Raw genomic sequence first — 26,215 nt, 5'->3', positions numbered from 1 at the left:
AGGGGACAGGGACGGACAGGAGACACGGGGATAGAGCGGGGACGGGACAGACGGGGTCCGACTGGGTCACATGGACAGTTGGGGGGGTGGAGCAGGGACAGGCCGACGGGGGCCAGGGACATGGGCAGGTCTGCCTAGGGAAGGGGACCCCAGCTCCTCCAAGAGTCCAGGCCCAGGTCCCCCACAGCAATCTGAGAGGCTGAACGGTTTCAGCGCTTTCTGTAAAAGAAAAAGGACCCCTCTTTTTCCTTTCTGGTTTCCAGATTCCTAGTTTTTGGGGTGCTAGATAGTTTTCTGTAGCTCCTTGTCATTGTTAGCCTGAATGCCAGAGTGAGTATGACAGTGGATCTGTGCCCAGCATGGGCCCAGGCTGCGTGCCCCACACCACGCTGTCTCTGCCCAGAGATGTCAGTGCACAAGGGTGTGTGACCACTGACACGTGTACAAGGCCACAAAGGCAGCAGCGCAGTCACAGTTGGTCTCAGCCTGTCCCCTCCCAGGGGGGGAGGGGGTTCAGATGCATCAGGGTCCCTTCCAGGGCAGTGCCCGGTGCAGTGGCTCCCACCCTCACCCCTCTTACCTCCAAGGCTCCGGGCCGCAGCACAGCAGCATCTGGAGGCCACAGGTGCCCCTCCTAGGGACAGAGACAGGGTTAGCCCCCTCTCCCGGCAGAGTGCCCAGACACACCCACCCCTGCTGTGACACTGCGACGTGGCTGGCCTGACCCTGCAGTGGCAGCTGGTCCCTGGGCCGGTCACCTTGGCCTGGCTGATTGTGACAAAGGCCCTGGGCCAATAGCGGTGAAATAGACCCAGGTCCCCTCTGCTTCCCTGGTGCCCAGCCATCCCTGGTGCCACCCTCACACCCCACACTCTGGCTGCCTTCCCCAACCCTGCCACACCAGTGTTTTCTGGGGAATTCATCCTTCAGGTTGTATGTTTATAACCAGCTCTTTAAAAACTCAGACTAGCCAGGTGTGGTGGCACACAGCTGCAACACAGACCTCAGGGCTGAGACAGGAAGATCACAAGTTTTAGGCCACCCTGGGCTACATAGTTCAAGGCCAGCCTAAACTACAGAGTGAGGCTCTGGACTGTTTAAAAAAGATGAACTGTGTCCAAGCATCACCGAACTTAGATGACCGGTGGCCCAGCCTTGCTCCAGAAATGAGCCAACATGTCCCGCCTCAGGTCAAGGATGGACATCCCTGTCCATCCACACTTGGATCTCCTGGTGGCCATAAACCTGTGCTTCTGTGTGCTCGAAGGGTGGGCTAACCGCAAACCAGTGCATCCACACAGGGCAGGGCTCTCCTAGCAGTCTTGGCTTCAGGCAAGGAGCAAGCCCAGGATCCCAGATGGCCAGGCTAACCCAGTCTGACCCAGTCTGACAGAGCCTAGCAGAGCCTGGCAGAGGAGTCAGACTTATCTACTTGCTTTAAACCTTTTTTCAAAAAGCCAGACTGATAGCCGGGTGTGGTGGCGCGTGCCTGTAATCCCAGCACTCGGGAGGCTGAGGCAGGAGGATCACTGTGAGTTTGAGATCAGCCTGGGCTACATAGTGAGTTCCAGGTCAGTCTCAACTACATAGTGAGACCTTGTCTCAAAAAAACGAAAGAAAAAAAAAACAAAACAAAAGCCAGACTGACAGAGTGACACGGAGTCTTTGGGCTGCTCCCAACCCCAGATGTGTTGGCACAGTGTCTCCGTCAGGCTAGCCATGTTAGCCGAGTGACAGCTCTGGGTTCCAGACACCCTGGGGATCATGGGCTCCCCCCAGCGTCACACTGGCTCCCTGTGCAGGGCTGCACACAGCCTTGCATTATGGCACAAGCACAGCTGGCTCTGTGAGAGTCAGACCATGATGTAGCACAACAGCCAGGACAGCTTCACAGGGTACCAGAGAAGGGCGGGTTCCCAGGGACACCTGCCCAGCCTCCAGGCTCTGGTGGAGGCCAGCAGCACAGCTGTCTGCCCAGCCCCTCGTCCTGACAGGACCCAGGAGCAAAGACACCCCAAAAAGGCCTGCTCACGTGGCCCAGGACAACAGTGGTCCCAGAGGCTGTGGTCCCGAGGTCTGGTGGAGCTGGCGAATCCCCAGAGCAGCTCTGTCCATGTCCACATTGCCCTGTCTCACCGACTCCATTGCCATGACTCCCAGCATCTCACGTGCACAGGACCTGTTGGGGGCTCCTGACCACAGACCACAGATGACCCTGTCCACCATGCAGAGCCTGTGGCCCACTGCACAAAGCTTGGGCTACCTCTTCCCCAGCGTGCAGCATCTCTGCTCCCACACTCCCTCCGGGCCTCCCTGCTGCATCCCCAGGACCCCTCGCCACCAACCCTGCTCCTCTCCAGCAAAGCCACCACGGGAAGCAGTGACCAGGGTGGCCTCTCACTGCACCACCTCTGCCCTGTCTGGCAGGAGCACTCAAACCACACCCACCTGGCGCACAGCCCTCCCTGGATAGCACTGTGCGTAGCACCTGAGTATCTTGCTCTGGGGCTGCGTGCGTGTGTGTGTGTGTGTGTGTGTGTGTGTGTGTGTGTGTGTGTGTGTTTGGGGGGCTGGGCACAAGCCCAGGCCAGGTCTGGTCTGTGCTAGGTGAGTAGTCAGGCAGAGACTCCCCTACCCATTTCATTTTTTACTTTGAGACATGCGGGCCTCAAACTTGTAGTCTTCCTGCCTCAGCCTTCTGTGTGGCTGGGATTGCTGGGGGGCACTGTGCTTGACATGTGGCCATCTGTGTTGTTTAATTTGTCAAACAGCTGATCAGATTCTTACCGAAACTTGTCTCTGTGTGGACCTTGCTGACAGAACAGCCTCAGAGAATGCAGGCAGAGGGCAGGTGGGCATGGGCTTCTGTCACAGGTGTCCCTCCCCACCACAGCCCCTCCTGCTCATGCCTGGGCCCCCACCTGCACACGTTTTGCACGCTTCCAGCCTGGACAGCCACAGGGTCCTGAGCCTCAGGGCCTGGAGTGGGGTGGACACGGCAGGCAGCTCTGGCACAGGCTGCCCTGAAGGTGATGATTCCCGCCGGCTCCTGTTTTCGCAGGAACAGCATAACAGCAAGATAAAACACTTCAAAGCAGGAGGAAACCTCCGTGAGCCCACTCCTAGCAGATAAATGGTTTTTGGTTTCTGGTGCTTGTTCCCTTGCAAGCCTTCAGTTTCATTTGAGCCATAAATTGCTCCATCCTCTGTCTTCAGTGGTGTGAAGAGTGCTGCTGATGCTGCCGCCCTTGTCCAGCTTTCCTGAAGGGTAACAGACCACAGACCCCACTGCCATCATTGCTGTCGCATTCCACTGGTTTTCTGAGACAGGGTCTCCTATGTAGCCCAGGCTGGCCTTGAACTTCCTCCTGCCTCTGCTTCCTGAGTGCTGGGATTACAGGTGCACACTGCCACGCCTGGCTGATGGTGGCTGTTTTGATAGCTACATAGCTAATAACTCAACTGTTCGCTGACACTGTTCCCCGATGCAGTTGCTGTTACAGGAATCCTGTGGTTGAGGCCTTTCACCAGCATGGCCCAGGAGTAACCCTGGTGCTCTGGAGGGACAGGCGGAGGCCAACGGCCTGACAGTGCTGGTCTACTTCGGTGTAAGTGTCCTGGGTGACTGAGGCCCGGGAACCTGAAGGCTGGCTGTTCATCGGCAGACTCCTTCCTTCCTGCTCCTAGCATGCGCACAGCCTTTACATCTTTGCTTCTTCAGAATGCCCCAGGAGACCTTCCCACAACCTCAGTCTGCTTGGCACTACAGTGCTTGCCTTAAAGAGAAAAAATCCTCATCTTCCAGATGAATGCTACGTTAGGCCAAGAATCAGGGCGTCATTTGCAGATCTGGGGCACGGGGTCTTCCTTTCTCCAGTGGGTGGGAGGTAGGAAGGTCCCCAGGTGATGGTGTGGGAGGCAAGGAGGTCTTGAGAGTGGTGCCCTCATAAGAAGAGTCAGAAGGGGCACAGAGCCTGCCAGCTGTCTTCTCACCCAAGAGGATCATGGGAAGTCATTCAAGCAGTCAGAAGGGGCCCTCACCAGAGCCCACAACTTCCAGCTTCAGGACTGTGAGAGGAAACGGTCTGCTGTCTATTAGCCATCCTGCCCACAGCACTTGGTTATAAGAGCTAAGACAGAATTTTATAGTTTTTAACTCATCCATTTTGAGGTTTTGTTAGTTTTTTGAGACAAGTTCTTGCTATGTAGTACAGGCTGAACTTGAATTCACTATGTAGCCCAGGCTGGCTTCAAACGTGACAATCCTCCTGCCTCAGCTTCCTAAGTGCTGGGATTACAGGTGTGCACCACCACGCCCCATCAATTTTGAGATATTACAATCATTGCTGTTAGATAAGACTCCCGTGTCATCCTTTTGTACGTGGACTTCCAATTTCCCAGCTCTTTTGAAGGCTATCCTGTTCCCGTGAGTCTTTGTACCCTTGCTGACAATCATTTGGCCATATATGCAGGGTTGATTTCTTGGCTGCCATTCTATTTCACTAATCTATACCTGTTGCTATGCCAATTCCAAAGTGTCTTGATTACTACTCATGTAGTAGTACATTTTGAAATGAAGAATTGAGAGTCTTCCAACTTTATTGCTCTTTTAAAAAATTGTTTTGGCTATTCAGGGTCCCTAGAGATAACATAATTTCCCTGATGGATTTTTCTATTTCTGATAAAACATTATTGGTTTGTACACTGCTTTGGGTACTAACATCTTAATAGTAATAAGGTCCAATCTATAAATATCGGATAGCTTTCTATTCATTTGTGTCTTAATTTTTTAGCAATATTTTGTAGTTTTTAGTGTACAAGTCTTTAGTCTAAGTATCTTATTCTTTTTCAGGCTATTATAAATGAATCGTTTTCCTCATTTCCTTCTAAGGTCAGATTCCTCATTGATACGGAAAAGAAATGCAGCTGATTTTTGCATGTTGAGTCTCATCTTGCTGCTGTGCTGAATTTATTAGTTTGTGACCACTAACACTGAAACATCAGCCTGACCTCATTAAGAAACATGCGTGGATTAGGAAGGCACACTTCTGGTGGGGCATGAGGCTCGACCTTGGGTGCTGTGCCTGGTTCCTTGCTCCTCCACAGCCTTCTGCTATGATGCTCTGAAACCATGGGACGAATGAAGCATCTCCTCCTCTAAACTGTGCGGTTGAGTGTTGTATCCAACAAGAGCAGAGCTGACTACAGAGTCGTGGCAGGGCTTGTTTTGTTCTGGTGGAATGTTCTGAGTCTTCTACATATATAATCATATCACGTACTGACAGAGACAATTTTACTCCTTCCTTTCCCATTGGAATGATTTTTATTTCTCTTACCTAACTGCACTGTCTGGGAGTTCCAGGAAACACCTTGCTGAGTCAAGATGGTGAAAGGAGCCATCCTTGTTCTGTCCCTGATCTCAGAGGAAAGCGCTCAATCAATCACTACTAATTATAATTGTAGCTGCAGGCTTTTTACAGATGACTTTGTAAGGTGGAAGAAATTCTCTTCCATCCTACTTTGTGGAGCACTCTTATTGTGAAAGGGTGTCGAGTCTCATCAAATCCTTTTCATATCAATGAGATAGTCATGTGGCTTCTTCCTCCCATTCCATCCTGCTGACAGGGTGTACGACGGATTGATTTTCATGTGCTGGACCATCCTGACATTCTGGAATTATGTCTCACTTGGTTGTGGTATATAATCTTTTCAGTATGGGGCTTAATTCCATTTGCCAGTATTTTGTTGAAGGTTTTATATCTATTTCTAAGGGATATTTGCCTGTAGTTTTCATCTGGCTTTGTATTGGAATGCCGGCCTTGCAGAATGAGTTAGGAAGTGTTCGTACCTCTCTGACTTTTTGGAAGAGTTTGAGAAAGGCTGGGTCAGTTCCTTAAATGTTCAGTAAGATTTCAACAGTGACGTCCTCTGGTCCAGGGCTTTTGTTTGTTGAGGCTTTCGACTATTCAGTCAGGCTCCTTACCAGTTAAGAATCTATTCAGATTCTCTAGTTCTTCATGAATCAGTTTTGGAAGAGTGTTTCTAAGAATTTGTCCACTTCACAGAGGCCTCTCATTACTGTCTTCTTGACCTTTACGTTTCTGGATTTCTAATAATTTTTAACCCAAACAATATGCTTCACACTGAAAAGGCACGATCTGTGCCCACAAGTTATGAGGATTCTGCTGTGAGCGGAGGACTGGAGCCTCCTGCCGTGCACGTGAGCTTAGGGAGGTGCCACCACAGAGGACACGGGCTGTGTGGTCTGTGGTGTGGAGGGGTTGCCTGTCTGCTCTGACAGCAGGACAGCCACCACCCATCCTAACCCAGCCTAATGCAGCCCAGGGACAGGGCTGTGACAGCCATGGCATGACATATGGCTTGCAGTTCACTCTTAACTTTCCTGAAACAGTCTGTGTCCTCTGTGGTACAAATGCTTCCCTAAAGACAGCCTGAAGTAGGAATGTGAGAAGGCAGGTGCCCTGCAGTCACACAGGAAGGAGCAGGGGTACCGCGCCCCAACACTGTGCTTGGGGACCTCAGGATATGGCTGGGGCCACCCACACTCACAGGCTGGGCCACATGGCCAGCCCAGGAAAACACCTCCACCCTCAGTGTGTCTCAGGGCCCCCCTGGTGAGTCTGGAGCCCCAGGTGACACCCTGTGGATGAATCCTGACTAGGAGGGCCCTGTCCGAGGCCAGCTGTGCCCACTGGGCTGAGCTGCAGACTGCCGTGGAGCCCTCGGCCACCTCAGCCCTCTCTGCCACAGGGGTGAGGGCCCGGCCCCAGGGAGGTGACCACACAGCAGGAGATACAGTAACCACTTCTGGCCAGGGTCACCTGGTGCCAATCCACACCTCTCAGCTGGTTAGTACTCAGGCCCCATCCAGCTTCCTCCTGACTCCAGAGCCTGCAGTCAGACCTCTGACACATGAAAAGCCATGGGGAACGGCTGGCAGTCAGAGGACACAGGACTTAGGAACACACCTGCAGCAGCCATTGGCCACCACTTGGGGCTTTACTTCTCTGATAATTATAGCCCAGAGTTACTGTTTTTCATTTTTATCCAGAAATGGCTGCATTGTCCCCTCCCTGGGCTTCCCTGGAGCACAGGTCTCCAAGGCACCTCCAGTGCCTCCACAGCCACCCCATAGCTCCAGGAAGGGAGTGGGGGAGCAGGCCCACTTGGTCCTCAGAGCAGACCCCGAAGAATGAGGATGTAGCCCCTGAGCTGTCTCACTCTGCCCTTCCTTTTTTCCAGGAGCAAAGCCCTTTCTGGTGTGCCTGTTTCAGACAGCAGGGCCAGCTTACACCACGTCCTCGAAGCTTCCTTAACCACGGGTCCCTGGGATTTGTAGGTGTTCACCCGAGGGGATGCCCTGCACCCACAGCAGCCCCGCGAGGTGTTCAAGGTTTAAAAAAAGAGCTGGGGATGTAGTTCAGTGCAAAGGTCCTTGGTTCACTCCCCAGTACCACAAAACTAAAATAAAACAAATAAAAAAGCAAAACTAATCTGTCCTGATGGGCCACATCCAGGCAGTGGAGACTTGTGGGCCAGGATGCAGGGGACCCGCGTGGTTACTGGCTCTCCACCAAGGCTCGAGGCTCCCTGAGCTGCAGGCAAAGTCTGCACTCACCCGTGGCGGCCCTTCCCCTGGCCGCCTGCCTGGGCCTGGGCGCTGGATGAAGGAGCGTGTGGAGACCTTGTAGTGGCTCAGCAGGCAGACGACGACCACGAGCATCACGGTGACCACCACGACGATGATGATGATCTGCGCAAACTCCAGCTCCGCTGCAGGGAAAGTACAGCGGTGAAATACTTGCCCGCCACACCTGTGGGCTGTGGGATGCAGGCCCTCGTGGGACGGAGGCTGCGGGCCACACCTACCTGCTGCCCCAGTGCCCTGTGTGGGGCCCTGCCACCAGGAGAGGGCCCTGAAGGGGGGCCACATGATCACTCAGAGCCCCTCCAGCCCCTCAGCTGCAGCTGCCTGACCCCACAGGAAGCCCAGACTCTGTCCCCCACCCAGAGGAGCTGAGCAAGTCACTCAAAGCCCAGGCAGCGCCTGCTAGTGTCCACTCACTAGGGAACCAGGGCCAGCTCCACTGCCGGGTTTCTGAGAGCCACAATGTAGGAAGCACACACAGAGGGACAAGGAGGCCCAGCTCCGTCCTCAGACGCTTGAATGGTGGGGCCACCCTGGGTGCCAGCACTGCCTGGACAAGGGCCTTGCTGGATGCCCGGCGCAGTCCTGCAGCAAGACTTTGAGTGATGGTGCAAGGAACTGGTGTCAGAGCCCAGCCCTGCCCGACCCTGGAAGGGGTGAAGGCCCAGGGTGTGGGGTGCAGGCAGGTATGGCTCTGGTGGTCAGAGTGGGGCTCCAGGACCCAGCTGGGACACCAGCTCCTCAGTGTGCCAGCCTGTACACAAAACACGCCGTGTGCACAGACCCCCTGCACCCTGGGCACCCCACACTGTGTCGCTGGATCAGTCACCACCTGAGGCAATGCAAATGGAATGCTGAAAGTTGCTGTGCTGTGTGTTCTGCTTGGACACACGGACAGATTCCTGTCTCAGTTCTTTCCCCTCTGTGGTTGGCGAGGTCCAACGGAGGACACCCTGGTTATGGAGGCAGATGTACTCAAGGCCCTGAACCCACACTGCACGCACATGCACACACTCTGTCACAGGCCTAGACCTAGGACGATGCAGGACCCTTGGACCTGGGACAATGCAGGAAGGCTGAGCATCCTCTCCCAGATGCCAGCCAGACCCCTGAGATGCAGGGCTGGGATGGTGCCAGGTGCCACCTTGGGCAATGCCCCACTCCTGCTCTAAGAGCCACATCCGGGGGCAGTGGCACCCACATGTGCCTACTGGCTGGGCCAGAGAAGGGAGCCCTGTGGGGAGCAGCTGGCCGGGTTCTCCTTGCACACCCAGCTAGGCTGAAAGCTGGAGGGGACTACTTGAAAGGCGCAGAGGTGGTGCCCTGGAGTTGGCCATCAGCAAGGCCCACAGCCAGGTACTTGGAGCCCAGCAGAGGATGCCCCAGAAGGGGCACTGAGTCTGTGGGCACACAGGCCTCAGGGCTCCCACAAAGACAACAGCACCCTTGTCAGAGCTGGGGCTTCTGCCCTCAGGGACAGACACGCACACCTGTCCTGCGGCAACTCTGCTCAGGACCCTGCCTTGGGCCTCTGGCCTGGAGCAGATCACCTTCACCTCCTAAAGTCGCAAGAGACAGAAAACTGATGTCCAGAACCCGGAGGAAGAGAGCAGAGGGCTCTGGGGCCGCAGGGCAACCCTGACCACGTGCTGCCCCAGGGGCAGCCTCTCCCTCAACCCCTTCCCTGCTGAGCAGGAAGACTTCTAACCCCACCATGACCCGTGCTGGGGTGCACAATGCGCACAGACAGATGCCTCTGGCTGGGGGAGTGGGTGAGGAAAGGAATGAACAGGAGAACGAATTCTGGAAGATCAGTAGGAGAGTTTTGTGCAAACCCACAGGAACAGCAGCATTCTAAAACAGGCTGCTCTGGGATTTCCAAACTTTCCACTGCCCATATGGATTCTGGGCACAGCTCACAGTCAGTTTTCCTGCCGCCGAGAGCTAACGCAGATGTGTGAGGAGAGTTCAGGCCACGTTTTCACATTCTGCCTCCTTTGAAGGGTTCGTGGTTTCGGGAGCTGTGATGCATGAACTGCTGCTATCCCAAGCCCAGGAAAGGTGTCACAGTCTACACTTTACAGAAGGCAGGCAGATCCGGGTGCCCAGAGCTGAGCCACAGTGACACATTCTGTCCGTGCAGCCGCACATCCTGACTGACCTCGGCCGGACCTGTCGTGCACAGGGAGCAGAGCACAGTGTCCGGCTCCCTTCACCCCACCAGCAGGCAGGCAGGGAGGGGACTCGGCACAACCCAGCATGACCTTCTTCCATCATCTCTGCTAGAGGCTTTCAGAGGAGAAGCCTCAGCCTCAGGGAAACAGACTGGTGGGGACCCCTGCCTCACTGTCCCTTGTTGCTCTCTCCAGAGTCTCCAGCTGATGGCAGCTGCTTCCACTGCACTGATGGCAGTGGACATCAAAGCCACAGCAGGAAACAGGCTGTGTCACCATCTCTCAACACAGCAGCAGCAATGCCACCCGGAACCCTTCAGTCAGGTCTCAGTCTCACTGTGGCTGTCAGCCCACAGGGCTGTAAGATCAGAGAAAAGGACCCAGGCAATGGAGAGGGCAGCTCAGGCAGGAAGGCAAGGCCTATTCAGGGGCAAGTCCTCCTAGCTCCTCCCACCCGTCCACAAGTGTCACACACGGGGACCGCACCTGCACTCCCTGACACCCAGGGCTGTGTGAGGCGGCTGCAGGGCGGGCCACGCACCTGTGGCCAAAGCGCCTGGAGCAGCCAGAGCAAGAAGGCAGTGTGCCGTGGTGACAACACACAATCTCAGCCGCAGCACTAACTGTGCCTAGAACAGCCTTTGCTTCTCCTTATTCAGGGAAAATAAGAATGAGATGTGGGCCAAACAATACTTCTGGCTATAGACAGCTGCCAAGGCAAAACTAAAACCCACCGGTTATGACCAGCACTAAGGAAAGGCAACAGCCAGTGGCCAGTGCCTGCTCTGGGCAGGCAGTCAAGACCCCGCTCATAACTTTGATGGGAGGAGCCAGGGAAGACAGAAGAACCACCAAGGAGACTTTCCCACAGCGTTCACGAAAAGGGACAGCTGTCACCCCTTTAAGTGCAGGCAGTATGACTCGTCCTGTGTTACTCATCCAAGATACAAATGGAGTGAGATTAACCCTGATTCTAAACCCAGCCCTAACCTTATGCCTAACCCTGGTCACACTACAAGCTGGAGGGCCAACCTTGTGCATGGTGCCCCCAGGAAAAATGAGGCATGTTCCTGCTCCACCCAGGGTCCCCTTGTCCCCAGAGAAGGGTACCTGTGGGTGTGGATGGTGGGAGGCTGACACTCGGCCCTCACAGAGGATGAGCATGTGATGGCACATGCACACTGCAGCCTGGGGCCCGGCAAATGCACTGGCCTTGGCTGCAGCACAGGTGTGCATCCAGCATGGCCGTGGGGCCTGGATCACTTAAAATGAGTACTTCATTGCTCACTTAGGTTAACGTGTTCCTCCTCATCGTGGCCACACCATCTGTCCCAGCTGCTTCCTGACTCTGGTGTTTTGTCCATGAGAGCCAGTCTTTTTCCTTTTTCTTTTTTTTTGGGTGGGGTGGTGGTACGGGAGATCAAACTCAGGCCCTTGCATTTGCAAGGCAAGTGGAGGAACCACTAAGCTAAACTCCCAACCCATGAGAGCCAATCTTTTTTTGTTGTTGCTTTGTTTTTTGAGCCAGGGTCTCACTATAGTTGAGACTGACTTGGAACTATGTAGCCCAGGCTGGTCCCGAACTCACAGCGATCCTCCTGCCTCATCCTCATGAGTGCTGGGATTACAGGTGTGCGCCACCACACCCAGCCCCATAACAGCCAATCTTAATTAAACTCCTTCACTCTTTCCAGTGTCTCCTTGTACAACTTGGACTTTACAGATGAAGGCTCAGTCCTAAGTGTCGACACCTCACGCACACACATGACCAGCCTGCCTCCTGCCCTGGGGGATGGATTCAACAGGAGCTCCTGGCTTGTGCTCGCCATAGGCACACCATGCTGCTGGCTCTCCAGCACTTGTCAGAACTTGTCTGGGTTCATCTTTCAGGTGGTGTTCTCAAAGAAAAAAAAATTTGTGGGGTAGGTGTTGAATCCAGGGTCTCACACATGCCAGGCAAGTGTTGTATTACTGAGCTATATCCTCCAGCCCTATCTATTTTGAGACAGGATCTAGCTGTTCTGCCCAGGTTGAGATTCTTCTGCCTCAGCCTGCCCAACCTCATCTCCTAGTAGCTGAGATTCTAGGCATGCACCATTGGGGTCAGTGGTATCCTTGATTTTTGTTTTTATCCACTTTTAAGCATAGCTTGAGGAGGATGCTTCAGGAAAAAAGTCCAAAACTACTGTAACTCAGGGGTGCAGGCCCAATGCACATCTTGTATTGTGGGCTATAGCAATAAGTGAAATGCCGGGCGCGCGTGCTCTCTCTCTCTCTCTCTCTCTCTCTCTCTCTCTCTCTCTCTCTCTCTCTCTCTCCCTCCCTCCCTCTCCCTCTCCCTCTCTTTCTCCCCCTACCCCAATCTGTTTTTGTGGTACTGGGGATTGAATCCAGAGTCTTTGTACTGGGCAATATTCCCAACTCTACTTGTGATCCTTTTGCCTCAGTCTAATAGGTATTGTCTTAGTTCTTTTTCTCATTACTGAAACACAATACCCAACACCCATAAGTTAAAGGAGGAAAGGTTTATTTCAGCTACAGTTTGTAGAGGTTTCAGTCCATAGTCTGCTGGCTCCAATGCAGGGTCGTGTGGCGGAGGAGGATGAATAAGGAGAAACAGTCCATGGCAGGCAGGGCAGGCAGGAAGCAGAAGTAGCAGCATGTCTTCTTTCTCTCCCTTTATATCCCATCCAGGCTACAAGCCTATTGGTTGGTGCCATCCTCAAGCAGGGTGGGGCTTCCATTATCCACACCCAGAAAGATGCTCACACTCTTAGTCTCAGTATCACACACCCTAGACCCAGCCATCTCCAAAAAGCCCCACCTATGAGCACATGAGGCTCTGGGGGCACTTCTACACACAATCCATAATAGGTGTTAATATTTATTTTTCCTCAATTCAGAGAAAACAGTTAAGTACAGGGCAGAAAGGTGCAGAAGCAATGAGTGTGATGGACAAAAATACAGGTGTGAAAGTGCAGAAACCACTGTATCCAAGGCCTCTTTCTCCCTCCTCCCTTTTAAACTGCACCTGTACAGGAATTCTCTGGCGAGCTAACTCATCTTAGCTGTGTTTTGGGGGTCAGTAATATGTCTCCAGGCTGCATGAGGCTGGGGGCCCCCAGACAGGTACTTAGACAGGTACTTAGAATGACCTAACAACAATCACCCAATGTGAAGTTCCCCAAAACAAATGTGGTTGTCAGGGGATTGACATGGCCAAATTCTGATTTTTTTAGCTTGATGTTTTTGGCACAAAGGGGATGTGTTAACTTGCAAATCCATGTTCCAGATTCTACATCTCCGTATTATCTCTGGCTCTTGGTTCATGTGTCTCAGCACCGGTTTATGCAACTCCCATTAAGAATCAAAGGCTCTGTCTTTACACTCGCCCATTCTTTGAGGTTTATCACTATGCTATAAAATTTTGTTCTGAGATTAAGTTTTCCATATAAAAATTAAGCCCTGGAATTTGGTCTTTAGGGAACAAAACAGTACATTTTAAACAACTCTATTGTGCCTGAAGTCATAAGGGAGGATTTAAAAAAAACACAAACTCTACATTCAAAACTGTAATAGTTTGGTATTTGTGGACATTAGCCTATACCATGGAATAATTTACTAATGTATCCTTGATATTTAAAAAACTGAAATACAGAGAGGTCTTCATATACAAAGTCAATGCTCTGCATGTGTTCCAACCAGCCATCTTGTTAGAAGTGTTTGTGAACACAGAAGTGTGCAATTCTAAGAAGCCACCAAGTGGGGTAGGAAGTTATTAAAAAGCCAAGAACCAACAAGGCAGAGAATAAATAAGGAAATAGAGGACTTGGACAAAAGCACAAGCCAACAAGAACAACAAGTCTACAACAGCAGGACATAAACTCTTCCCAAGAATTCACGAAACATTCTCAAGGCTGGGCCACAAGCTAGACCATAAAACAAGCCTCAATAATGTGAAAGGACTGAACTGTACAAAGGAGGTGCTCAGATCATGTAAACCTACTGGCAATCAGGAAGATTCCCAGAGGTTCTGCCAAGCACTGAAACATGATGCACATGTGGCCAAGGAAGTCGAAACAAAAGGAGACCAGGGGGTTACAAAACATGTCCTTGGCCACCTGGGTGAAGGCCAAGGCTGGTGTTCACCCAGGGCTGCCCCAGTACTTGCTGGGGAGATGTCCTTGCAGAAGCATTTTCTGGGTAAGGTGTGATGGTGCTTTGTGCAAGCTGTGGTTCTGGCAGTCTTTTCTGAAAGGTTCTTGTCACTCATGCATTAGATCACCTCCTTCATAAGAGCTCTATTTATGTATTTATTAAGTAATTAGGGCTTGACAAAAACAATTGCATTTTGATTCCTACAACTTTCAAAATCAGAACTTTAGAAATGAAAGCAGAAAGAGGAACAGCATGGACCAGTGAGGACAGTGAAGTCCTGTGCAGCTATGTTGCTACCTACACCCCCTACAGCCCTGGGCTTCCTAGCAGTGTGGACCCATGAGGAGTGGGCCAAGTGGTGTCCTCACAGCACCACCCCTAGCTCCCCCACTGCCTCTGGCCTCCTGGTTGTGCTGGTACCTGAATGCACACTGCAGAGGGACAGGGGCTCATAAAGGCCATTGTCCTGAGCTCCAGAAGACAGAGCAGAAGTGAATGACAGAAACAGAGCCTCTCTCAGGCTCCCTGATGAAAATTAAAGCCCACTAGAAGAGTAAAGAGAATCTCTTCATTGCAGTAAAGACATACAAGACCACCATGGCTGGTAAGTTGGAGGGATAATCACCTCCCATAGGAACCTGGACTATCCTCAGGGGAAGGGCAGCTGGAACCCACAGTAGAACCTTGCAGAGTTCAACCCTGCAGGAGGCCAGGGAGCTCAACCTGGGCCTTGCAGCCAGAAATCATCCTGAACCTCAGGGGTCTGCTGCTGGCTTGCTGAGACTAATTGGCTTAGATCTGCACACTGCTGCCTATGTTGTCTATTGTAACAGCAGAGACATACCCTGAAGGGAGCCCTTCATTTTTATTTTTTATTTTTTAAATTATTATTTTCTTTTCCTCTTATTTTTAATTTTTCTACTCATTTCAAATTTTTGCTTTTCTTTTTTTTCTCTTTTCTCTCACTCACTCTCGCTCTCCCACATTGCTCTTCATCTCCCATTTTGTTCCTGTTCCTGCCCTAATTCAGATTTCTTCTTTCTTTTTCTTTTCTTCTCTCTTTTGTCTTCTCTCAATTGTCATAAGCTTCAAAGGAAAGTGAGTACAGTTTCTGCCTTCCCTATTGTTCTATTCTTGTCTTTCTTCTTTCATTCTGTCTTTTCTTCTTGTCTTCAACAGCTTCCTAGAGTTTGCATGACCTTCCTGTGTCCTCTGGCCTCAGTTATAACCTTCTCCCATCCTTTAACCTATCTACTCCTCTCTCCCCAACTCCTTCTAAGTCCCCATCCTGAAGGGTAAAGTTGCTATATTGAAGAGTTTATTCACTATAAACATATTTTGGGCTGGTCCTTGATTTTGATTTAATTCACACGGTTAAAGGTGACAGACTAATAACTACCACAAATTGTAATTTTCTAAACTGTGATTGATGCTATTGTGTTGCTGACTGTACCACCTGGGCTAAGGTGTTGTGATTGATCTAATCATTTGTCCTTCCTGGTATTATGAAAATGAGAGTGTCTCAAGTCATTAGAGACTCAAAACCTAAAGATCAGCTATATCTGGAGGATCAACATATTAACCCAGGAATTAAACCAAGGACAGTACCAAGAACAAAAACAGAAATGAGAAGACATTTAACCAAGGCACAAACACGGACTTCCAGGTCACCAAAGGCAAATTCTGTAGAAAACAAGGTAGAAAAGTCTGACAATCAACCACCAGAGCACCCTGAACTGATAGCACAGGAAGTAAGAAAACAGATGAATGAGGCTCTAGAAAAATTCAAAACAAATAACTTCCCAGATAACTACAGAGATGGTGAGCAAAATGAAAGACATGATCAGACATGCTAGAACAGAAACAGATAAAAAAAAAAAAGATGAGTTCAGGACCATGACAGAAGCCATGAATGCCCAGCACAGGAAAGAAATGGAAACCATGAATGCCCAACATAGGAAAGAAAGGGAATCCATGAAACAGATTCAAACAGATATCCAGGCGATTTTTTAAAAGTCTATTGAAAGTATACACATCAGACTGAGACAATCTAAAGACAGACTATCAGATACAGAAGATAGAATGGCAGTCAGCGACCATGAAAAGAGAGATTTCTTAAAAATAGTATGGGACCATGAGAAATCAGTTAATCCAACAGCTCCTAGATGATGCAAAGAAGAATAATATAAGACTGATAGAAGTCCATGAAAAAGCAAGAGAAAGTAAAAATGACATAAAAAAATGTTCACATAATTAATGACAGAAAACTTCCCAAACAGCAAAAGAATTTGACATAAAGATAAGTGAGACATATAGGACTCCAACTAGCAATGATTAAAAAAAAATCTACACCTAGACATATGATAATCAAGATCCTGGAAAACTAACAGAAGAAGAAAATACTATAAGCAGTTAGAAAAAAGAAACAAATCACATGCAAAGGAAAGCCCATCAGAATCATACTTTTCAATACAAACCCTCAAGTCAAGGAGAGCCTGAAGTGAGGTATTTCAAGCCTTAAAAGAAAACAACCTCCAACCTTGACTGATGTATCCTGCAAAAACTATCTTTCAAAACTGATGGGGAAATAAGATACTTCTATGATTAAAAAAAACACCTGAGAACCTTCATGAATACCAAACTGGCACTCTAAACAATATTCTAGAAAAAGACAGTGAAGGTCACAACTCCATGAGGCCCAACAGAGAAAATCCATTAGGCAAGGCAAGAAATTAAAGGGAGAGGGAGAAAATTAAAAAGCGCCATAAGAGGACAATAACACAACAATGATAATTCAGTACATATCAGTTATAACCATGAATATCAATGGCCTCAATTCACCAATCAAAAGAAATAGACTGGCAGAATGGATTAAGAAACAAAATCCAACAAAATGCTGTATATAAAAATGTACGTAATTCAAAAAGAAACTCATAGACTGAAAGTAAAAGGATGGAAAACAGTTCTACATGTGACAGGAATGTGGAAAAAAGCAGGGGTAGCTATCTTATTTGCAGACAAAGTAAATTTCAAACCAAAACTAATTAAGAGAGACAAAGAAGGTCAGTACATCCTTGTAAAGGGAACAATCCAAGAGGAAGAAATGACAATCATAAATATATATGCACCAAATACTAATACCCCCAACTATACAAAACAAATATTAAGGAAGATGCAAAACCAAATAAGCACTAATACAATTGTAGTACTCAATACTCCACTGTCACAAATAGATCATTTAGACAAAAAAAAAAATCAACAACAAAATACTAAAACTGAACTAAGCTTTTGAACAAATGGACTTAATAGACATCTACAGTGTCCCACCCCACAAAATCAGAATATACATTCTTTTTAGCTGCACATGGGCATTCTCCAAAATAGACCACATACTAGCTCACAGAACATGTTTAAGTGAATGCAAAGGAACTAAGGTTATCCCATGTATATTATCAGACCATAGTGCAGTTAAACTGGAGATTAATAGCATGAGAAACTGCAAGAACTTCATAAACACATGGAAATTGAACAACACCCTCCTGAACAACCAACGGGTCACAGAGGAAATTAAAGAAGAAATTAGTTTTTACAAATAAAGGATAACATACAGGAATCTATGGGACACAATGAAAGCAGTTCTACAAGGGAAATTCATAGCAGTAAATGCCCACACAAGAAAAACAGAGTGAGCTCAAATAAACAACCTAATACTGAATCTTAAGATACTAGAAAAAGACAAACCCAAAGGTCATCCAAGGGAGAAAATTATAAAGATCAGAGCAGATATCAATGCAATGGAGACTAAGAGAATGATACAAAAAAATCAATGAATTGAGTTGGTTTTCTGAAAGAATAAATAAAATTGATAAACCCTTAGCCAATATTATCAAAAAAAGGAAAGAAAAGGCTCAAATCCATGCAATGAGAAATGAAGAAGGTGAAGTCACAACAGATCCAACAGAAATACAGAGGATCATCAATACCTACTTCAAGAACCTATACTCTAATAAAATGGAAAACACAGAAGAAATGGACAGATTTCTAGATACATATGAATTACAAAAGTTGAACAAAGAAGATAATAAAATTCTAAACATCCCAATTACAATCAGTGAAATTGAAAACATAATTAAAAATTTAACAACAAAGAAAAACTCAGGTCCTGATGGCTTCACTGCTGAATTCTACAAAACATTTAGAAAACTATTGCCAGTACTCTTTAAACTTTCAATGAAATTGAAAGGGAAACAATACTTCCAAATTCATTCCGGGAAGCAAGTGTTACTTTGAATCCAAAAGATTCCAAAGAAAGATTCAACCAAAAAGGAGAACTACAGGTCAATCTCCCTGATTAACATAGATGCAAAAATCCTCAATAAGATACTGGCAAACAGAATACTGAGGGTCATTAAGAAGATCATACACCCTGACCAAGTCACATTTATTCCAAGGATTCAAGGATGGTTCAACATACATAAATCAATAAATGTAATACACTATATTAAAAGAGTCAAGGACAAAAACCATATGATCATCTCAATAGATGCAGAAAAAGCATTTGACAAAATTCAACACACATTCATGATTTAAAAAAACTCTGCAGAAAATTGGAATAGATGGTTTTTATCTCAACTTCATAAAGGTAATCTATGAAAAATCAACAGCAAACATCATACTAAATGGTCAAAAAGAGAAAACCTTCACTCTAAAATCAGGAACAACACAAGGATGTCCAATATCACCACTCCTGTTCAATATAGTTTTGGAAACATTAGCCACAGCAACTAGACAAGAGAAAAAAATAAAAAGAATCAAGATGGGAAAGGAAGGACCCACAGGTCCACCCGAAAGGCTACTGCGTAAACTCCCTCCCACGTCCAGTGGGGATGGAAAGGAGGCCTTGAAGGACGAGCCCCAGCACTGTGCAGCCCTCCGCGTCTGCACCTCCTCCCGGTGGGACCCAGAGCTGACCCAGCACGAGGCGGTCTGGGCTCATGTGCTGGGTGAAGGACACAGTGGCTCTGTTTGCGGAGGACACAGGACACATGGGGGCTCTCGGTAAAGAGAGGTGGCCCTTCCACCCCTTCTAAGTTACAGCACAGCACCTGGCACCTGGCAGGGGCTGGAGGATTGTCTGGCAATAAGCGAAAGAGCAGCTATCCGACAGAGATGGATTCTGGACCGCGATGCCTTAAAAATACAAATTTTCAGTCACCAAGGTCTGCTGAATCAGAGGCTCTGGGACTGGGCCAGTAATCCTCGTTTTCCAGGGTCCCGCAGCAGGTTCCCATGTATTCAGTTCAGCGCCTGGGACCCACAGGAGCATCGGGCTTCACAGGGGAAACCTCCAAGCAGAAAATGAACAGCTTCCACCTAGCCTCCACCTAGTCATCCAACAGCTTTCCCCCAAGTGCACCCTGGAGAGCACTAGCATCATGCTCATCCCCAAGGGGCACAGCTGACGAGGCTGTTTCCAGAGGAACTGGAACTGCTGGGGACGAGACACGTAGATATAAACCACCAGGCAAGGACTGAAATGTGGATAGTACAGCCAACCAGGAGAGAAAACAGCTGGGAGAGGACTTTCTGAAACAGGTGGCCATTAACCTGAGTTCTACAGCATACATAAAAATTATCCAGATGCAAGAGAGAGAGCACAGGGGACACCATTCCAGTGAGGGACTAACAGGAAACCGAGGTTCAGAGATGGCAAAGAGCAAGGCATGTCTGGGACACTGAGCAGCAGGACCAACTGCAATGTAGCAACAGAGGCTGAGTAGTGTGGAGGCCGATTCCAGATGTAGCCCACGCTGTAGTTCAGGGAGCACAGAAGGGTGTGGGTCCTAGTGACCCATGGGCTTCCGAGGAAAACACAATCTTATTACTCCTCACAGCACTGAGGGAAACACAGCCCCATCCCTCCTCACAGCACTGAGGGAAACAGTTTTCCCCACAGGAGGATGCTGAGCTACCTCATAAAGAGGCACTGCTGCTGATGGTCAAGGGCTGACTCTTCCCAGGATTTCTAGCCACAAAAATTGCACTCCTTTCTCAGCCCTTGCGTGTGGAATAAGCCATGGAAAGGTTGCATTTTTCAGAGCTCAAAACAGCACAAGCACATGCATGCATGCACACACACACACACACACACACACACACACACACTCTCTCTCTCTCTCTCTCTCTCTCTCTCTCTCTTGTGCACACACAGAGGCATACACACACAGAGGCAAGCTCTTGCACACACGCATGCATACACACAGCCCCTGAGCTGTGAGCTCAGTGAGTTCAATCCAGTGTGTAAGCCTCAGCCCCATCCACACCTCCACCCACAAAGACAGGCTTGCATTTACACATTTGCTGACCAGGGTTGAGGAGCCACACAGAACTAAAATCACCAGTTTCAAACTGCTGGATATGCTAGAAATAGATGAAAGAAAAACAAGCACTAGACAAAACCAAAGCTAATGCTAAGATGCGAGTTCACAGCTGGATGATACCCAGTTTCTTTTATAATTGCACAACCCCTTTTTTGTGTTTCCAAAGAGAAGGTTCTGAGGAACTTGGGAGAATCCTTCTGAGCAGACAGCATGGGAGCCACTTGGCTATTCAAAGTGTGAGGTGGTTTCCAGACAGTTCAGAAGAGAGACAGAAAATAAGAGGCTGTCAGACTGCACTATAAGACACCACCAGCAAAGGTGTTAAAAACATGAATGTAACGCTCATCCAGCCAGCAACCCCATAGTTATACAATTTCAAAACGGAGACTCTAAGACCTAGGAAGTGTGCACTTGTAATAATTAAGTGATGCGCCTATCTTGGTCAAAGTCTCACTCAAGGAGAGCTACAGTTTGAAGACACTGTGTACCTTCCCAAGCCAGGAAGATGGAGAACTCTTGATGTGCGGCCACTCTAGGGCATGAAGCCCTGCCTCTGGAAGGCAACGACCCTGCACCATGGAGAAGGGAACCAGGATAGTCTGTTACCTTGCCCTGAGCTGCCCCTTCCTTTCCAAGGGTCCTCCTGACAGCGCAGGCTGCTTTCACTGCTGAGTAAGCTTCAAGCTCCTCCTCCACGCAGAGCAGCCACCAGCTCTGGGGAGCAGCACAGGTCCCCGCTGGGGGATACCCAGCCACCTGGGCACAGGATGTCTCCGTGGTCCTGAAGGCTGCAGGGCACCAAGCCCGGGCCCGGCATGGAGAGAAGACGACGGTGATGCCCACACACACTGCAGCGCGCTGTCACTGCCCTGAGCTGGACTGTAACTTCCTCCTTCGAAGGTCAACACTTCCAGGTGCCGCTTCCTCCTGTGTGGGCCCCACACCCAAGGGCCGGAGTCCAGCCTTGACCTGGCGAGCACTTCTGGAGGAGGGCAGCGGAGAGCACAGTGGCTCTGATGAGGATGGCAGGAAGGTCACAGGTAGAGGCAGAAACTGTTCTCCTCTCTGGAGCCAACCAGACCCCCAGTTAGTCAATTAGGTTTCAGAGAAATTTTAAAGGTGTTCCGGAGGAATATAAATAGCTGTTAAAATCAGAAAACACGCCAGGCGTGGTGGTGCATGCCTGCAACCCCCGCCCTCTGGGAGGCTGAGGCAGGAGGAACATAAGCTTGAGCACAGCCCAAGTAATTGAGCAATTTAGTGAGATACCGTCTCCAAATGAAAAAAAAAAAAAGGTCTGGGGCATTCAGTAAAGCCCTGTTCAATCTCCAGCATGGCTAAAAGAGAGGAAGAAAGGGAAAAAAGGAAGGAGGGAGAGAGGAAGAAAGAAATAGAAAGGAAACGAAATGCAGCAGTAAAGTGGCCATTCTTCAGGAGGACGACGCCAGCGTCTCAGGGGAGCTGGACCCACCGAGCGCGTCACCTGTCAGCCAGGCTTCCTTTCCCTGGAGTTAAGGTCTGTGACTGTGTCTAAGTCCCCAGCAGTTACTAGAGCTGAGTTCTGGCCACTGCCTCTCACCCCGCCAGAAAGAACAGGAAGGCGTGGCTTCCCTTCCTCCCCCCCACTGAGTCTCACTGGGACGTGGGAGGTAGGTGTGTCTGTTTCAGCAATAACTGTAACTGGGTTTGATAGACAACCATAGGGAAACCCAACTCATGATTCCTGAGAAAGTGAGAATCAGAATAAAACTGCTGTGTGTCAGTGCCTTCCTCACCTTGAGAGCAAGCGACCCCTTGACATTGCTTTCTCCTGTGTCCCCAGGTGACGAAGTGGCTTCCTGTGAAGGTCCCGCCACTCACCGAGGAGGAGCCATGCAGTGCTGTGTGCAAGACACGTTGCTCCCTTCCTTTCACGTTTGCCTGTTCCTGTCTCCAAGAATGAATTCATGGCCCAGTTCTAGGAGAACAAAGACATCTCCATTTCCTTCATTTTCTCCTAAGACTCTTCTCACTGACAACAGGGTGTATCGCACCCCTATGCCCACACTTCTAACAAGACGACATCAAAGACTGGCCTGACGAACGAGGGCCTCACCAGGTGTCTCCCAGTGTCGATGAGACACAAGCCACCTGGGAGACACTCAGGGGCTCACGTGCTGAACATTCTGTTTTTCTTTTTCTTCTTCTTTTTGCCCATGACACAACCAATGAAATGTTAGTCTCATTTTCCAAAGTAATCTAGTTTCTTTCCAGCCAGCACAAGCATGGAACAGCACACCCAAGAGTCTGCTTCCCCAAATGAACTCTGCTTCTGTTTCCCGTCACATCTGCACCAAGCTGCACAGGCTGAAACTTGACAAATATAAAACCAATCTCACGGAAACTCAGATACTTAAAACAAAAAAGTATACCACAAAGCAAAACAAAAATACCGCCAGGAAATTAAACAGAGAACTTGCCTCGTTAAGAGTCAGGTCAAGACACCAATAATATTTTTTAAAACTTCTGTTGAGGACTCTTTCCTGTTAAGAAACCATGTACTATTTTGCTTCACACTGCAACTTGTGCATGGAAAACCAGGGCCTCCTGCCACCTGGGTGAGACCCAGCTCTACCTTGTGCACAGGACACCCTCCTGCAACTGCCTGAGCCGTGACTCAGCTCCACACACCACTGGTGTCTCGCCCAACTTCTGTACTCACAAGGCCAGGCTCACTGAGCCTAGAACAGGCCGTGAACAGAACAGAGGATCCTGTCCTGCTACGTAGGAGCAAACGAGAAGGCCACGTAACCTGCACAGGACAACACTTACCCCCAGCTCACGCTCTCACTGTAGCCACGATGATGCTGCTGAGCGGGTCTAACACCAGAAAGTGAGCAGGCAAACCTCAGCTGATGGGCTCTAAGTGGACAGGACCAGGGCCAGGAGCTCACCCACTTGTCCACGCAACCTGAAGACATCACAGACACAGGAGCAGAGCAGAAAGGCAGCGCTGGGGGGGAGAGGCAGGGGGAGTAGGGAGCAGCTGGTCACAGTGCCTACACTTCCCGCTGCAGGTGGACTTGTTCTCAGGAGCTTGCACGCAGCACGGGGCGACGGGCATGTTAATTAACTCGATCGCAATCATCACTGGACCAAGTATGTGTCTATTGGATCATCTTTATTTGCCAATTGAGTATCTTTACATAAAAATGTAAAATATTCATCAAGAACAAATTTGGTAGTGAAGGACTCCGAGGAGCGGCATAAACGAGAAGGCTGGGGTCTGCCTGGGTCGGCAGAGCCGGCTGAGTTGGCCTCCAGGGGCCGCTCTGGGTTACTAGGATCAGGACGGTGGTTTCCCAGGCTGCCCTGACCACACACAGCATCCGGCTGTGACCTACAGGGTAGGTGTAGTGGTTTGGGGCATGTTTCATTTTGTTTTTTGGTGGTGCTGGGATCTAACCCAGGGCCTTGGGTATACTAGCGAGGCTCTGCCACCGAGCCTCACTCCTGCTCCTTAGAGAAGGGACAACGGTCATATTTTTACAGACAAGGATGTGGAAAAGCAGAGATGGCATCCAGCTTTCTGAGGCACTCATGTCTTTACCCCCGGACCACACAGCTCTCTGCCAGTCCACCATCCTGGGTGGGGAGAGGCTTTCCTCGCCAGGCGCTGAGCAAAGCTAAGGAACAACATGACCCAATGGGCATTTCAGACTTTCTACTTGCTCCTTTTTTACAACTACTCCGTGCTGAACATCTTTGGTTTTCCTTCTCGGTTTTCTTTATTATAAATAAACTGATTGCTATTCCTGGAGGACTTGACAGTTGGAAAGCCTGCTGGTCACCATCTCGGAAGTGGACTCCAGACCCCTAGCGAGTCTAGGGCCCTGGAGACTTCAGTTCAGATCTAGGCCACTCAGCGATGCCTGTGCACAGCCCCATCCCCTTCCCGCCCCTGGACTGTAAGCAGGACACCACTCCAGATGAGCACTCAGACTCTCAACCAGCGGCTGCTCACCAGGTATTCAGCTGCAGCGCTCAATCACACAGCGGAAACCTCTTATTTTCTCATCTATTTCACTTTCTTGAAGTATCTCTTAATTATTTTTTTACTCTCACATAAAAATGCTGCTTGAAACTTAATTGTGAGTGTGAGATCTTAGGGAGTTTCAAAACCAGCATCTATTTCCCAATGAGGAAATTAGAGACATTCACATTCGACAGCCCAAGGACAATGTCCTAGAAAGGGGTAAAGGTCAATATGATCTATCAACAGAGCCCTACTTTGAAAAGGAGCAAACAAAACTAATTATTTATGAGCGCAAGGACCTGAGTTTGATCCGGGTACAAAAAACAAACAAACAAACAAAAAAACCCCAAAAAACTAATTATTTATGTATTATCCTCTCAGAAAAGTTTGTTTCTCTCAAGTCAAAATACATTTATTTATCTATTAGATTCCAAGCTTTTCTTGTCTTGAACAAAGAACTGAATAAAACAAGCAAAAAGCAGGTGGCAAAGTTTACTCGAGAAAGAAAAAGTGAAGGGAGGAAGAGAAACTGGCTCTCCAGAGCCAGCTTGGCTGAGTAAAAGAAAAGGCAACAAAAGTACACCCTGAAGGACGTGGGGCCGGCTGTTATGAGGAAAGCTACAAAATGTAAACTCTTCCAACTTCTCACAAGTAGAACCCAAAGAGGCTCAGTGTGGATGCGAGACACCACTCAAGGGGGCACTCCCCGAACCCGGCCTGCAGCCAGTGCAGACATCTCGGGAGGGGCTCTAAGGCCTCACTCAGTCTGCACCGAAGACAGTACCCGGAGCTCCCCAACCTCCATGCACACACTGGGTGGAGGCCAAGGAGAGGGCCGGAACCCCCAGAACCTCCAGACAGGCAGGGAAGGAACTGCACACCTGTCTTCTGCAAGATTAAATTTAAAATCACAAACAAGGAGAAACTGGTTCTTGAACCCTGTTCATCTAAGCCAAGCGTGCAGGTGCCTGAGTGGGTCACTGGGTCTCTAGGCGCCCTCTGCAGGGGACACTGTGGAAGGTCGGGGATGTGGATCCCTCCCAGGACGGACCACCAGCATGGCACTCCAGCGCCAAGACCCTGTGTTCTCTTGGGTTCTGCCAAGCTGCCCCATCCCAGCACCTGCTTGGAAGCACAGCAGGAACCAGGCGTCCAGATGTCCACACCGCCTCTTCCAGCTGTGCAGTCCGGGGACCCAGAGCAGGGACACTGCAGAGTGATCACCATGGTGAGCCTCAATTCCCTGAAAAACAACACCCTGGTTCTTCCTTCCTTTCTTTTTTTTTTTTTTTTTTTTTTTTTTTGTACCAGGGATTAAACTCAGGACCTTGCGTTTGCGAAGCAGGTGGCAGAACAAAATCCCCAGTCCCCTTTGTTTTTAACAACATAAATTTAGAAAGAAAAAATAAAAGCCAAACAGCCTAAGGATTCCCATGCTTTGCACTAACCATGCATCTAAACAGCACCCAAGGTGGCTGGCACAGAGGCCCTGGACTCAGGACTCCGTGTTGCTGGTCTGAAGATGTCAGACTGCACTGGTGTCTCCCAAGGAAGCTGGTGCCTGCCAGGAGGTGACAGGCAGAGGTGACAGACCAGGAGGAGACTGAGTGACTGTCAAGATCACTGGAAGGGTCAATCTGCAAGGCTGCTGTCTACACCCAGGTCTTGACTCCAGGCTGGGCAATGTGGTCTTGAGGCAACAGCAAACTGCTGTATGCATTTCTGTATCTATGCACATGCACCCACTCACATAATCACAGGCTACACCCATGTGCACTCAGAGATGTGTAAATACAGGTACACGTGCATATATATATAT

General features: G+C 49.3%; 1 protein-coding gene and 1 long non-coding RNA gene across 2 annotated transcripts in view; one reads left to right on the top strand and one right to left on the bottom strand.

The window, feature by feature from the left end:
* Positions 1-16: 16 nt before the first annotated feature.
* Positions 17-26,215, bottom strand: part of Ldlrad4 (low density lipoprotein receptor class A domain containing 4) — a 133,323-nt gene continuing 107,124 nt past the window's right edge. The window contains exons 3-4 of the mRNA XM_033757600.1: positions 7,640-7,794; positions 17-634 (exon numbers count right to left, since the gene is read on the bottom strand). Of these exons, the coding sequence (XP_033613491.1) occupies positions 482-634; positions 7,640-7,794 (308 nt within the window). The 3' untranslated portion in view covers positions 17-481. The remainder of the gene's footprint in view (positions 635-7,639; positions 7,795-26,215) is intronic.
* LOC117283777 lies at positions 2,528-7,622 on the top strand. The gene is made up of 3 exons (XR_004514818.1): positions 2,528-2,851; positions 3,062-3,608; positions 7,264-7,622. It is a non-coding gene; the product is annotated as an uncharacterized LOC117283777 (long non-coding RNA).

The sequence above is a fragment of the Fukomys damarensis genome, unplaced genomic scaffold, assembly GCF_012274545.1.
Source record: "Fukomys damarensis isolate Sample0158 unplaced genomic scaffold, DMR_v1.0_HiC HiC_scaffold_30, whole genome shotgun sequence".
Classification (NCBI taxonomy): Eukaryota; Metazoa; Chordata; class Mammalia; order Rodentia; family Bathyergidae; genus Fukomys; species Fukomys damarensis.
This window is presented reverse-complemented; position numbering and strand designations above follow the sequence as displayed.